This window comes from Rhinopithecus roxellana, chromosome 20 (assembly GCF_007565055.1).
Source record: "Rhinopithecus roxellana isolate Shanxi Qingling chromosome 20, ASM756505v1, whole genome shotgun sequence".
In the NCBI taxonomy this organism is placed as follows: Eukaryota; Metazoa; Chordata; class Mammalia; order Primates; family Cercopithecidae; genus Rhinopithecus; species Rhinopithecus roxellana.
The window spans coordinates 26,291,301-26,306,730 of NC_044568.1; the positions used below are offsets into that span (position 1 = coordinate 26,291,301).

General features: G+C 43.3%; 1 protein-coding gene and 1 non-coding gene across 3 annotated transcripts in view; one reads left to right on the forward strand and one right to left on the reverse strand.

Moving 5' to 3' along the window:
- Positions 1-12,127, forward strand: part of LOC104655588 (transport and Golgi organization protein 6 homolog) — a 94,007-nt gene extending 81,880 nt beyond the window's left edge. For both annotated transcript variants that reach the window (XM_030925464.1, XM_030925465.1), the window contains exons 13-14: positions 9,203-9,718; positions 11,906-12,127. In XM_030925464.1, coding sequence (XP_030781324.1) covers positions 9,203-9,718; positions 11,906-11,992 — 603 coding nt within the window. In that variant the 3' untranslated portion in view covers positions 11,993-12,127. The remainder of the gene's footprint in view (positions 1-9,202; positions 9,719-11,905) is intronic.
- On the reverse strand, positions 8,527-8,590 carry LOC115895331. The gene has a single exon (XR_004055539.1). It is a non-coding gene; the product is annotated as a U7 small nuclear RNA (small nuclear RNA).
- Positions 12,128-15,430: the final 3,303 nt, after the last annotated feature.

A 15,430-nucleotide genomic window follows, 5' to 3' on the forward strand; every position in this document is an offset into this window, starting at 1 on the left:
AGAAGTTAGCTTGTCAATAAGAATTCTCTCCAAAGTGGAGAACAAGAAACTTGCACCGTTTCCACTCTGTCACCTGGATAGACTTCACTATCAGAAGGGAAGGGTCCTCTCTACCTGTTACGATCTTAATATGGGAACATCTAGCCTGGTGTTTTGCATCTGAGGTGAATACTAGATTTTCTGGCCCTCACTCTCCAAAGCTCAGCCCTTGTTTCTGCTACTATTGTCGGGAAAAGTCCTTAATAACCTGCTGGTTGCGTAAGATCCATCTATTTTGAATGCTCCATTTTAGCACAGGATTCATTCTTCATCCCACATCAGGTAGCATGTTAAAGCTTTGCTTCCTGCCACTTTTAAGTGTGTATGTCCTTTACATACCTAATTTATAATTTTTAAAGTTTTTTTTTTTAAACATTACGTATTGGCTGGGCGCGGTGACTCACTGAGCCTGTAATCCCAGCATTTTGGGAGGCCGAGGTGGGTGGATCACCTGAGGTCAGGAGTTTGAGACCAGCCTGGCCAACATGGTGAAACCCCGTCTCTACTAAAAATACAAAAAAAAATTAGCTGGATGTGGTGTCGGGCACCTGTAATCCCAGCTACTCAGGAGGCTGAGGCAGGAAAATTGCTTGAACCTGGTAGCCGGAGGTTGCAGTGAGCCGAGATTGTGCCATTGCACTTCAGCCTGGGTGACAAGAGCAAAACTCCATCTCAAAAAAAATTAAAACAAAACAAACAAACAAAAAAAACTACATATTGCATACTCATGTGCCACACATACTAAGCTAGGGTGCTGGGAATACAGCAGGGGACAGGGCAGACCCTCATGAAACTTGCAGTCCAGTAAGGAAGTCAGACACTAAACGGCTGTTCAGAAATGTACTTAAAATTGAATGAAGGGCCTCAAAAGAGAAGTGGTGGGTACCAAGAGCACATAACATCTAACCTAGGCTGGAAATATTTCCACTGAGGAAGTGTAAGCGTAAGCTAAGATTTGAAGGCAACTCTTCCAAGTAAGGAAAACATCACGTACAAAGGCTTAGAGGCAGCAAAGAGCTTGGTATACTTGAGACACTGATAGAAGGCTGGTGTTGGTGAATTGTAGAGACCAAGGGGAAGAGCATGCCAGCAAGGACAAAAGATAGGCAAGGGCTAGACCATGCATGTGTGTGTGACTGGCTGATTACATACCAAATTAGGTGAGGAGTCTGCAGGAAAGCAAAATAGGCTTAGTGTGAGTCTTATGAAATCCACCCTGAAGCCAATCTGCTCAAAACCCTTAGCAATGAGTAGGATACCCTCTGGGAATGGATTTTTGAGCTTGAGGATTCAAATCTGATTCTGATTCTTGATGTATTAGAATATGCCTTTCACCAGCCTGTCAAAAAGGAAAAGGAATTTTATCTGGGCCTGTTATTAGTGTGAAGCCCATTTCTTGGTAGATTTACTTAGCACTTCTAATATATATTTTCCACATTGTTTGAAAAAAAAAAAAGCTTTTGGTTCAGTTTCTAGCACCATAGTATACCCTTGCTGTTAAAACTGTCAAGGAAAATTTCACTGATGGAATCATTTTTCTTTCTTTTTTTTTTTTTGAGACGGAGTCTTGCTCTGTGCCCCAGGCTGGATGGAGTACAGTGGCGTGATCTCAGCTCACTGCAAGCTCCGCCCCCCGGGTTCACACCATTCTCCTGCCTCAGCCTCCCGAGTAGCTGGGACTACAGGTGCCCGCCACCATGCCTGGCTAGTTTTTTGTATCTTTTAGTAGAGACGGGGTTTCACGGTGTTAGCCAGGATGGTCTCGACCTCCTGACCTTGTGATCCACCCACCTCGGCCTCCCAAAGTGCTGGGATTACAGGCTTGAGCCACCGCGCCTGGCCTTTTTTTTTTTTCTTTTTTTTTTTTGAGACAGAGTCTTACTCTGTCGCCCAGGCTGGAGTGCAGTGGCACAATCTCGGCTCACTGCAGCCTCCGCCTCCTGGGTTCAAGCAATTCTCCTGCCTCAGCCTCCCAAGTAGCTGGGATTACAGGCATGCGCTACCATAGCTGGCTAATTTTTGTATTTATAGTAGAGACAGGGTTTTGCCATGGCGGCCAGGCTGGTCTCAAACCCCTGACCTCAGGTGATCCACCCGCCTCGGCCTCCCAAAGTGTTAGGATTACAGGCGTGAGCCACTGTGCCCGGCTGGAATCATCATTTTTCTTAAGTTGTATTCTTATTGGATTTAGCTGGCCAAATTGATTTTTGTTTTTCTGGTTGAATATTAATTTGAATAGTCTTTTTTTTTTTTTGCTTCTCTTTACTTCACACTTATTTCAAACCACATCCCAAATGGAAGATAGATCACAGAAATCTCAATTTCCCTTTCTAGAAGCCCATTGTTGGAGTGCTGGCTGTGCATGTTAGTTGTATTCTAAGACAGACTCACCTGACTGATGTCAAGGTTATACCTTGCAGGCCCCTGCCTTTCTGTGAGCCATCCTGACTCACTGATTACATCCGGCATTCCTCTGACTTTGCAGTTAGTTAAGTGAACATAAGCACGTCACCCCCTTTATCTTTGGCCTAAATCTGCTACTTTTTTTCTGTTTGAATCATGGATTTGTAAATGGCTTCTATAGTAATGCTGGATTTTCTTTCTTTGTATTAAAAAAAAAAAAAGTCATGGTTCTGAATTGTGTTTTCAGTTAATCGTTGTCAGGCTAACAATATACTGTTTTTTCCTATCCCTTATTAGGATTCATTGTTTTGGCTAATGAAATAAGAATCTAACATCATCTGAACCTTTTTTATTTCTTTCTAATTTATGTAATCTAAGTGATTATTAGAACATTGTGTCTGGGAAGAGGAGTTAATTTGGAAAAAGCGTGTATTTAAGACTGCTGACAAAAAGTAAAAAATAAAAAGGCCAGGCGTGGTGGCTCATGCCTGTAATCCCAGCACTCTGGGAGGCTGAGGTGGGCGGATCACGAGGTCAGGAGTTCAAGACCAGACTGGCAAACATAGTGAAACCCCATCTCTACTAAAAATACAAAACTTAGCTGGGCATGGTGTACATGCCTATAATCCCAGCTACTTGGGAGGCTGAGGCAGGAGAATCGCTTGAACCCAGGAGGCGGAGGTTGCAGTGAGCCGAGACCGCCCCATTGCTCTCCAGCCTGGCAACAGAGCGAGACTCCGTCTCAAAACAGACAAACAAACAAACAAAAATTTATTAAAAAAAAAAAAAAGACTGCTGACAAGATAACTGTAATTCCAGGCTCATTTTCTAAATTTCAGAGTTAGTCACCACTAAAAGTATTATACATTGGTTACTCCTCCCTGTCACCTCAAGAAGCAGTTTCTGCATGATGTTGCATTGTCCATTGGTCTCTAAAGCACGAAGCTGAGCAGACCATTCTAGACATTCTTTAGGAAAAACCAAAACCATGTTGTTCCAGGGTGGCAGCAGAGCCTCTGGTTAAAAACTGGGCTCCAAATCTTTAAATCTAGATTCTACTGGGGCAGGGGCCCGTTATTGGGCGAGAAAAGGTGCACCTCTTTTCTAAAGGGGAAGGAGTCTTTAGCTTGTTGTTACTCTACACTGCTTTGGTCATGTTTTTGGTCAAAGGTCATTGCTCAGACTCTGGCAAAAAGGTCGCTATGAACTTGGACTGTGTTTTAGGTGCTGTTTACTTACATATTAGAATCATTGCAAACACTTAGAGGCTGGGGTAGAAGTAGTGGTAAGCAAGCTAGAGGTCTATTGCAGAATGGAGGAAGGAGAGAGGGAAAACTGCTGAAACCTGTTGCATGCTGGTGAGGCGAATTGGTTGACTCAGTTCCTGTGCTGGAATGCTGTCCTTTCTCTTCACCAAGCCCAATTTGGATGCTCTATAGAACTGCTTGGGAAAATTCCCATTATTTCTAGCTGTTATGTAGAACTCCAAAGAGCAGACAATCCTTCTTAATTACTGTTACTTTTAAGCAGCCTCATTTAGAGATGTCTTACTTTCTGCCGTATTTAATAAACCTGCCACAGTAGGTACTTAATTAACAGTTTTTGAATGGATGGATAAATGGAAGGAAGGAAGAATAAAAGGAAGAAAGGAAAGATAATGTTTAACGAAGAACACATGAATTTGTTTTGTTTTGTTTATCAAAAGGGCATGGGCTCAAAAAGTTGAAAACCCCTGCCCTCACCCATAGTGAGCAACCTCCAGATCTGGACACACCCATGGGAGTGTTGTGAATGTTAGTCATGTGTTATGAGGGGCAAAGGAGAGCCACACTTCTTGTTTTCACAGGCTTTCACTTGATTGTCCTCTAGGTAATCCAGTCTTTTCTCAGAATTTCCCTAGAGTGGAGAGGCATCCTTCAACCGCTTGTATGCAGGTGATCAAACTGGCTAAAAAAAACCCTTACTTGCAAACCACAGTGCCTCCAATTTTAAAACTTAAAAAGAAAATGACTTTCCAGTTAACTAAGCTGACTAGTTCCCTTTAATTCTTTTTGCTTTTGAGATTAAACCATCTATTTCTGGAATTGTCTTCATTCTGCTCATTTATTCACATTGTTAAAGATTTTCAGAGCTTTGGCCAGGTGCAGTGGCTCACGCCTGTAATCCCAGTGCTTTGGGAGGCTGAGGTGGGCAGATCACCTGAGGTCAGGAGTTCCAGACCAGCCCAGCTACTTGGGAGGCTGAGGTGGGCAGATCACCTGAGGTCAGGAGTTCCAGACCCGCCCAGCTACTTGGGAGGCTGAGGCAGGAGAATTGCTTGAACCCAGGAGGTGGAAGTTGCAGTGAGCCGAGATCATGCCATTGCGCTCCAGCCTGGGCAACAAGAGCGAAACTCCCTCTCAAAAAAAAGCTCCTCACCTGGGCACAGTGGCTCATGCCTGTAATCCCAGCACTTTGGGAGGCTGAGGTGGGAGGATCACCTGAGGTCAGGAGTTTGAGACCAGCCTGGCCAAAATGGCAAAATCCCATCTCTACTAAAAATATAAAAAAATTAGCTGGGTGTGGTGGTGGGCACCTGTCATCCCAGCTACTCCGGAGGCTGAGGCAGGAGAATCGCTTGAACCTGGGAGGTGGAGGATGCAGTGAGCTGAGATTGTACCATTGCACTCCAGCCTGGGTGACAGAGCAAAACTCTGTCTCAAAAAAAAAAAAACCTCCTCAGATATCTGCTGCCACCCAATGCATTTCCCTGGACAACCCCAGGGGCTAGATGTTCGATGAGTAAATACCCATCCAGGATGTGGGCACCTGGTTGTCCAGCTTGAGGCCAGGGATCCCAGGGCACGCCTTTGATCAGGGAGGGATGAGGCTGGTGCTTCTGCCATGCCAAGGACTGAGAACTCTGTGGATGCAAAGGGGTGGGTGGGAAGCCAGGTGTGGTGGCTCATGCCTGTAATCCCAGCATTTTAGGAGGCTGAGGTGGGCAGATCACATGAGGTTAGGAGTTTGAGGTCAGCCCGGGCAACATGGCAAAACCCTGACTCTGCTAAAAATACAAAAATTAGCCAGGCAGGTGGCCATACCTGGAGTCCCAGTTACTCAGGCGGCTGAGGTGGGGGAATCGCTTGAACCTGGGAGGTGGAAGTTGGAGTGAGCCAAGATTGTGCCACTGTACTCCAGCCTGAGTAATAGAGCAAGACTGTCTCAAAAAAAAAGAAAAAAATTGCAATTCCCTAGTGACTTATGACATTGAGTTTGTCTTCCTGTGCTTATTTGCCATCTGTATGTCTTTTTTTTTTTTTTTTTTTTTTTAAGATGGATTCTCACTCTGTTGCCCAGGCTGGAGTACAGGGGTGCATCTCAGTTCACTGCAAGCTCTGCCTCCCGGGTTCACGCCATTCTCCTGCCTCAGCCTCCCGAGTAGCTGGGACCACAGGCGCCCACCACCACGCCTGGCTAATTTTTCTTTTTTTGTATTTTAAGTAGAGGCAGGGTTTCACCGTGTTAGCCAGGATGGTCTCAATCTCCTGACCTCGTGATCCGCCCGTCTTGGCCTCCCAAAGTGCTGGGATTACAGGCTTGAGCCACCGCGCCCGGCCTCCCCGTATGTCTTCTTTGGTAGGGTGGTCTTCTTTGGTAGACCTATCTGTTTAGGTCTTTTGCCCATTTTTAAGTCAGGTTGTTGATTTTCTTATTGATGAGTTTTAAGAGTTCTTTGTATATTTTGGCGATTAGTTCTTTTTCAGATATGTCTTTTACAAATATTTTTTCTCGTTCTGTAGTTTATCTTCTCATTCTCTTGACAGTTTCTTTTGCAGAGCAGACATTTTTAGTTTTAATAAGGTCCAGGTTTTTAGCTGTGTCTTTCATAGATCGTGCCTTTGGTGGTGTATTTAAAAGGTCATTGCTTTTAAGAGGTCATCTCAATTTTCTACTATGTTAACTTGTAGGAGTTTTATAGTTTTGTATTTGACAGTTAGGTTTATGATACATTTCAAGTTAATTTTTGTGCAAGGTGCAAGGTCTGTGTCTAGATTCATTTTTTCCCAAGTGCATGCCAGTTGTTCCAGCACCATTTCTTGAAAAAGCTGTCTTTCTTTTTTTTTTCTACTGACACTTGTTCCAATTAAAAAAAAGAACAAAGAAAAAAAAGACTGTATTTTTTTTTTTCCATTTAAAGCCTTTGCTCCTTTGTCAAAGTTCAGTTGACTCTATTTATGTGGGTCTATTTCTGGTCTTGCTGTTCTGTTCCATTGATCTATTTGTCTTGGCTGGTTTTTTTTAAAGAAGAAATTGTTATATAGAAGAGAAATGAAAAAGAGGCCAAATAGATTATAGATAAATTATTCTCATTTTAGATGCTTTAAAAAAGTCCACAATACAACAGAGGCACTGAATGAAGTTTAGCATAATGATAATACTAGTAAAATTATTTGAAAATGTCTCAGCCGGGCATGGTGGCTCACACCTGTAATCCCAACACTTTGGGAGGCCAAGGTGGGTGGATCACCTGAGGTCCAGAGTTTAAGACCAGCCTGGCCAACATGGTGAAACCCCATCTCTACTAAAATATAAAAAATTAGCCGGGCGTGGTGGTGTGTGCCTGTAGTCCCAGCTACTCAGGAGGCTGAGGCAGGAGAATCATTTGAACCCAGGAGGTGGAGGTTGCAGTGAGCTGAGATCACACCACTGCACTCCAGCCTGGGCGACAGAGCGAGGCTCCATCTCAAAAAAAAAAAAAAGAGTGAGAGAAAGAGGAAGGAAGGAAGGGAGGGAGGGAAAGAAAGGAAGGAAAGAAAAACAAAGGAAAGAAAAGGGAAGGAAGGAAAGAAAGAAAAGAAAGAAAAAGAAAGAAATAAAGGAAAAGAAAGGAAAGAAGGAAGGAAGGAAGAAAGAAAGAAAAGAGAAAGAAAGAGAGAGAGAGAAAAAGAAAGAAAGAAAAAGAAAGAAAAGAAAAGAGGAAAATTTTTCTTCCAGTGCCACATAGATTCCAGAAAAAAATTGACCCTTTCCTTAAATAACATATATCTTTGCTTTGTGTATGTACTCTCTTCTTCCCTTAAGATATAGTAACCTCTGAATGTCAGTTGTTTTGCACATGAAGATAAACTAACATTCTGTGGAGGCAGAAACTCTATCTTATGTTGATTTTGCATTAGTTAGTAAATATGTAAACAAAACAATCTGAGTGTATAGTGAAATTCTAAGATACAAACCTGACATATACCTCAAATCTTCATTTACTTGGAGCATAATGGTAGGAACAATAACAAATCTGTGGACTTACAGTGTCAAATAACAATGTTATTTAGGTTCTATGAAAATGGTTAGTTGGTTGATTGGTTGGTTGGATAATGAAGTGAGGGAGTGAATGGTTAAGTAATAAATACTCTGCCTTGTTCTAAAAAGGATTTAAGCCAGGCAAGGTAGCTCAAGCCTGTAATCCCAGCACTTTGGGAGGCCGAGGCAGGTGGATCACTTAAGGTCAGGAGTTTGAGACTAGCCTGGCCAGCATGGTGAAACCGCATCTCTACTAAAAAAAAAAAAAAAAAAAAAAAAAAGCCAGGCGTGGTGGTGAGCACTACTCAGGAGGCTGAGGCAGGAGAATTGAGCTCGAACCCAGGAGGCAGAGGTTGTAGTGAGCCAAGATTACGCCGTTGCACTCCAGCCTAGGCAGCAGAGCGAGACTCTGTCTCCAAAAAGAAAAGAAAAAAATAAAAATAAAAAGGATTTTTTTTTTGAGATGGAGTCTCGCTCTGTTGCCCAAGCTGGAGGGCAGTGGCGTGATCGCGGCTCACTGCAACTTCTGCCTCCTGGGTTTAGGCGATTCTCTGCCTCAGCCTCCAAAGTAGCTGGGACTACAGGTGCACACCACCATGCCCAGCTAATTTTCGTATTTTTAGTAGAGACAGGGTTTCGCCATGTTGGCTAAAAAGGATTTAAGATCTTTAAAGTATTCACATTTTCAGGGACTCCTAAAGCATCATCTGATAATTTCTCCAGTGTTTTCAAACAGAAAACTGTTACCGTTGATTCTTACTTTTCATTGATTGCACATACACCTTTTGGGTGGCAGTGGGTGAGGGGGGTGCTTTCTAGTGAAGACCAGAAAACCTGCTAGACAAACTCTAAATGAGCTGTAACACTCATGCACCTTTCTTAGTAATAAGGCATATGACATCATTTGGACAAAACTTCCATGGAGAATAAAATGTTATATAATTTTCACTTCTACTTTCCAGAAGAAATCCCTTTCTTCCCATTGTCTCCCTGATCCCTTCCAGATCTATGGTGCACTTGCATACTGGCCGGCCACTTTAGATCATGTAGTTAAGAACAGCCTTATCTTTTCAAGGGAGACTGTGTAGGGTATTGGGTAAGAGTGTGGGCTCTGATCCCAGTTTCTTGAGTTTACATCTTACTATCTTCCAGTTTGTGACCTTGGGCATGTAACTTAACTGTTCTGTTTCCACCTGTTTAAAATGTAGATAATAACAGTCATTATATCACAGGGATATGAATGTGCATGTGTGTGTGTTTTATCTTAAAAAAGAACCTGTATATGATAAGTGTTCAATAAATGTTAGTTATGATTATTCAACAAATGGTATTGAGTGCTGGACCCAGGCAATATACTGTTTACACCATGAGCAAGATTTGATCCCTGCCTCTTTTTCTCAGAATATGTTTCCTGGTGCTCAGGTCATATTGACATTTGCTATGTTAATTTGGGTTTGACATTTTTTACTTCATTTTGTAGTTGAAGTCAAGTGATTTTGCTGTTCTGAAGCAGTTGCTGCCTCTGTTGGAGAAGATATCCAACACATACCCTGATCCTGTCATCCAAGAACTCGCTGTTGATCTCCGCATCACCATCTCTACCCATGGAGCCTTTGCCACTGAGGCCATCAGCACGGCTGCCCAAAGTACACTGAACAGAAAAGATCCGGAAGGGAAAATAGAAGAGCAGCAACAAACCAGTCGTGAAAGACCCACTGATGTAGCTCATAGCCACCTTGAACAACAGCAGAGCCATGAGATAGCCCCCCAGACAGGCCTGCAGTCAAATGCTCCAATCATTCCTCAGGGAGTCAATGAGCCCAGCACTACTACAAGCCAGAAATCTGGAAGCATAACCACAGAACAGCTCCAAGAGGTTCTTTTATCAACTTATGACCCTCAAATTCCAACACGGGCTGCTGCCCTGCGTACTCTTTCCCGCTGGATAGAGCAGAGAGAAGCAAAAGCCCTTGAGATGCAAGAGAAGCTTCTCAAGGTGAGTAGAACACACTGTAAAGACACATGGGCTCATGGTGGGGCAGCCGTCGGGGAGCGTTCATTCAACTCAAGTATTTTTGGAGCCTGGACTATGTGTCAAGCACTGTTCTGGGCCACCCTCCAGAAATTTGTGAATTTTGTGAGAAGGCAACACTTAGATGCAGGAAAGACTTATTTAGACACAGGAAAGACTTAAACTCCTCAACTGAATATGAACCAAGTGCCAATTTTTTTTTTTTTTTTTTTTTTTTTTTTTTTTTTTTTTTTTTTTTGAGATGGAGTCTCGTTCTGTCCCCGAGGCTGAAGTGCAGTGGCGCAATCTCGGCTCACTCCTGGGTTCACGCCATTCTCCCGCCTCAGCCTGCTGAGTAGCTGGGACTACAGGCATCTGCCATCACGCCTGGCTAATTTTTTGTATTTTTAGTAGAGACAAGGTTTCACCATGTTAGCCAGAATGGTCTCGATCTCCTGACCTTGTGATCTGCCCGCCTCGGCCTCCCAAAGTGGTGGGATTACAGGTGTGAGCCACCGCGCCTGGCCTTCAAAATTTCTGCATGAAAGAAATGCTGTGGGCAGTCAGGAAAAAGAGAAAGTTGAAATCTTCTGGAGGATGTGGGTCTTATATGGCCATAATGAACTGGTAAAGTTTGAGCAGATGAAAGAGGGGTGTGAGAACATGAGCAAATTCCCAGAGATGGGAAAGTACCTTTTGTGGTAAATAGGTCTGCTTCAACACTGTGACTCAGCCCAGATAAGCCACCTGTTTTCCCTGGGCATCTTTAGTGGGGCATTGGGCAAAACTGGGTCTCCTCCCCTCTTCTCTCCCTCCCTCGTGGTGAAATAGCTAGGTTTTTTTTTTGTTTTGTTTTGTTTTGTTTTTTGAGACAGGGTCTCGCTCTGTCACCCAGGTTGGAGTGCAGTGGTGCGATCTGAGCTCACTGCAACTTCCACCTCTTGGGTTCAAGTGATTCTTCTGCATCAGCCTCCCGAGTAGCTGGGATTACAGGTGCCCACTACCACACCCAGCTAATTTTTGTACTTTTAGTTGAGATGGGGTTTCACCATATTGGCCAGGCTGGTGTTGAACTCCTCACGTCAAGTGATTCACCCGCCTCCGCATCCCAAAGTGCTGGGATTACAGGTGTGAACCACCCGGCTTTAAAATATCTTTTATACACCTGTTTGAAGGTGAATGCAATGAACATCTTGGAATTTTGTTTTAGCTTCATTAAACCTTCTTCTGCTATACATAATTGGTCACCAAGTCCTGTCAATTATTTTTTCCAAGAAGTCTTTCAAATGTGTCTTATCCTCTTTATTTCCGTGGCCATTACCCTAAATTAAACTTCCCTTGCTTACTCCATAAAAGATTCCCTACCTTCTGGCTGTCTTCCTAACTGGGGTAAGTTTAGGCTCTGCCTACATACTTCAGATGTGGAGACCAGCAGCCTCAAGTTGATGTCAAGAATTACTGTGCCAGCGAAGAACACAGCATTATATATGGAGCAGACACTTCCGTCTTCCTTTCTCTGGCTCTCATGTTGGGGCCTAAACCTAACATATCATGTAGTATCTTCCAGATAAGCTGTACTCACTGCAGTTGATACCCCTGATAGATTCCTAAATTGTAAGATATTTTGAGAGTAATTTGTTACTAATGTCAATTAAAGTGCTGAAATTTACAAGATTTTCAAAAATAAATTAGAACAGATTCAAAGTTATCTCAATAATAACATCTCTATCTCACTTGCACTTCCATGTGCTTTGTGAGTGCAAGAGAAAAGGATCAAATGATGGCACATTACAGTAAATGTGCCATCCATTGCACATAACCCTAAACCTTGTCTCTTGTGTGTCACAGCCCATAGTCTGTCATGCCATATGTGAGAATGTTATTCACCGTGGCTGTCATGGAAAAATGTTGAGGATTGTTCTTCCATTGCTTTCCAGGACTACTGCTGGAAGAATACAAGTATCTCCCCCAATCTCTATCCTTTTTTTAACGGTTATAAAAATGAGACTTTAAGCATATATGCCATTTCCCCCACAAAACTCTGTCAGACGAGTTTCTAGCTAAGAAAAACAAGAAGCAAAGCATTTACCCCTTTGAGCTGCTGATAAGGGAGTCTCTTCAATCTTCCTTATTCTTTGTAAATCTTATCACTGCTGTATTTTGTGGTTCCAGATATTCTTGGAAAACATGGAACATGAAGACACTTTTGTATATCTATCTGCAATTCAGGGTAAGTCAGTCCTGGTTAAAGGACTTTGAGTCTGTGGACCAAAGACTGTATCATGTTTATTTGCACAAAATCCCTAAAGTCCTAGGGCCATGAGACTACGGGTCATTTTATCCATCTTCCTGCCTCCTAGCTAGGACACTTTAAGTCATAATAATAATACTCCTGGAGGGTTTCCAAAGGGTCCCTGTAGAGTTTCAGTGTCTCATAATGATGAAGTTTTTATTAATGTTTATTTATTCTATAGATTAAATCGTATTTCCTCTAATTCAAGGAGGTAAAGAATGACTCATGCATGAACTCTTATCACATTAACCTTTTATGTTAGCCGGCTACTGTCTTTTCTTTTTTTTTTTTGAGACAGAGTCTTGCTCTGTCACCCAGGCTGAAGTGCGGTAGCGTGATCTTGGCTCACTGCAACCTCTACCTCCCAGGTTCAAGTGATTCTCCTGCCTCAGCCTCCCAAGTAGCTAGGATTACAGGCGCCCGCCACCATGCCCAGCTAATTTTTAATATTTTTAGTAGAGACAAGGTTTCACCATGTTAGTCAGGCTGGTCTCGAACTCCTGATTCCAGTGATCCACCCACCTTGGCCTTCCAAAGTGCTGGGATTATAGGCGTGAGCCACCATGCCCGGCCTCAACTACTGTCTATATGCACCTTTGCTCTCTCATTAAGCTAAAAGAACTCAGGGTATTCAATATTTTCTCATCAAAACATTTTTTGCAGTAACTTTATTTCTCTTTTTATGGTTCTTTGTTGTTCTCCACATCCCCTTTAACTTATGGGCTCCAAATCTAGAGAGGGTGTAGAGAATAAGGCACCCTTCCCAAAAGGTCCAGAAGCAGACATGGTGAGGTCAAAGTTAACTCGGTTTCCCTTGGCTCCATCAGTGAGATACAGTCGGCAGACCACCTGGGTGGGCCACCCCATTACCGTGCGTTGGCAAATTACTTAATCCCTGTGGGCTTCAATTTTTTGTTATCTGTGAAAAGGGGACTAAATAGGAATGTGGAATGGTACTGCCACTTTGGAAAACAGTCTGGCAGTTCCTCAAAAAGATAAACATAGAGTTACTACTTGGCCCAGCAATTCCACTCCCAGGAATATACCCGATAAATGAAAACATATGTCTGCACAAAACCTTGTATGTGAATGTTCACAGCAGTATTATTCACAATAGCCAAGAGTGGAAATAGCTCAAACAGCCATCAGTTGATGAATGGATAAACGAGATGTGGTATATACATGCAATGGACTATTATTGGCTATAAAAATGAAAGACTGATACATGCCACAATATGGATAAACTTTGAAAACATGGTAAGTGAAGGAAACTGGCCACAAAATACTATATTTTATATGATTCCAGTTATTTGAAATGTCCAGAATAGGCAATTTTTTAGAGACAAAATAGATTAGTGCTGTCCTAGGGCTGGGGTAAATGAGAAATAGTTGAGGGTGATAGGTAAAGGATACAAGACTTCTTTTTGGGGTGATGAAAATGTTTCAAGATTCATTGTGGTGACAGTTTCACAACTCAGTATGCTAGGAAACCATTGAGTTATACACTTTTTTTTTTGAGATGGAGTCTCACTCTGTCGCCCAGGCTGGAGTGCAGTGGCACAATCTCGGCTCACTGCAACTTCTGCCTCCCAGGTTCAAGCGATTCTTGTGTCTCAGCCTCCTGAGTACAGGTGTCAGCCACCACGCCCAGCCAAGTTAGGAGCTTTAAATGGGTTAATTGTATGGTATGTGAGTTATATAGCTCAATAAAACTGTTATCAAAAAAATAAAATAATTTTTTTTTTTTTTGAGACAGAGTTTCACTCTTTGTTGCCCAGGCTGGAGTGCAATGGTGCGACCTCGGCTCGTGCAACCTCCGCCTCCGGGGTTCAAGTGATTCTCCTGCCTCAGCCTCCCAAGTAGCTGGGATTACAGGCATGAGCCACCACACCTGGCTAATTTTGTATTTTTAGTAGAGACGGGGGTTTCTCCATGTTGGTCAGGCTGGTCTCGAATGCCTGACCTCAGGTGATCCGCCCGCCTCGGCCTCCCAAAGTCCTGAGATTATAGGCATGAGCCACGGCGCCCAGCCAAAATAAAATAAAATTTAATAAAGGTGGAGAGGGCTAAAATTGTCAGCACCTAAGGAAATATGATGACTAACTGTAATGTGATAGATGGGATTCTGAAATAGAAAAAGAACACTGGGGCCGGGCGCAGTGGCTCACGCCTGTAATCCTAGCACTTTGGGAGGCCAAAGCAAACAGATCACTTGAGGTCAGGAGTTTGTGACCAGCCTGGCCAACATGGTGAAACCCCATCTCTACTAAAAAACACCAAAAAAAGTTAACCAGGTGTGGTGGTGGACACCTGTAGTCCCAGCTACTTGGGAGGCTGAGGCACGAGAATTGCCTGAACCCAGGAGACCGAGGTTGCAGAGAGCCGAGATCATGCCACTGCACTCCAGCCTGGGCAACAGAGTGAGACTCTGTCTCAAAAAAAAAAAAGAAAAAAAAAAGGACATTAGGGGAAAACTAAGGAAATTTGAATAAATTATAAACTTCAGTTGATAATAAAGTGTCAATATGAGTTCATAAGATGACTATTCTATCATAAAATGTTTATTAATAAAAGGGGGTTTAGGCCGGGCGCGGTGGCTCAAGCCTGTAATCCCAGCACTTTGGGAGGCCGAGACGGGCGGATCACGAGGTCAGGAGATCGAGACCATCCTGGTTAATACGGTGAAACCCCATCTCTACTAAAAAATACAAAAAACTAGCCGGGCGACGAGGCGGGCGCCTGTAGTCCCAGCTACTGGGGAGGCTGAGACAGGAGAATGGCGTAAACCCGGGAGGCGGAGCTTGCAGTGAGCTGAGAGCTGGCCACTGCACTCCAGCCTGGGCGGCAGAGCAAGACTCCGTCTCAAAAAAAAAAAAAAAAGGGGGGGTTTAATATTAGGATTAAATGAGTTAATTCCTTGCAACTGCTTAGCACACAGTGTTCAACATGTGTTAGCTATTAATACTTTAGTGTTGTTATCATCATCAGAATCTTCACTACTACATTTACTGTTGGATGACTAGGTAATAATGTGGTGATCTCTGTAACTTCTCAGATCTGAAGCTTGAGTAGGCCGATTCTGTCAGTTATTGATATTTCATTAACTACCCTGTGGCTCACACCTATAATCCCAGCACTTTGGGAGGCTGAGGTGGGTAGATCACCTGAGGTCAGGAGTTTGAGACCAGCCTGATCAACATGGCGAAACCCCGTCCCTACTAAAAATACAAAGATTAGTCAGGCATGGTGGTGTGTGCCTGTAGTCCCAGTTACTTGGGAGGCTGAAGCAGGAGAATTGTTTGAACCCAGGAGACGGGGGTTGCAGTGAGCCGAGATTGCACCACTGCACTCCAGCCTGGGCAGCAGAGCAAGACTTCTTCTCAGAAAACAATAACAACAGCAAA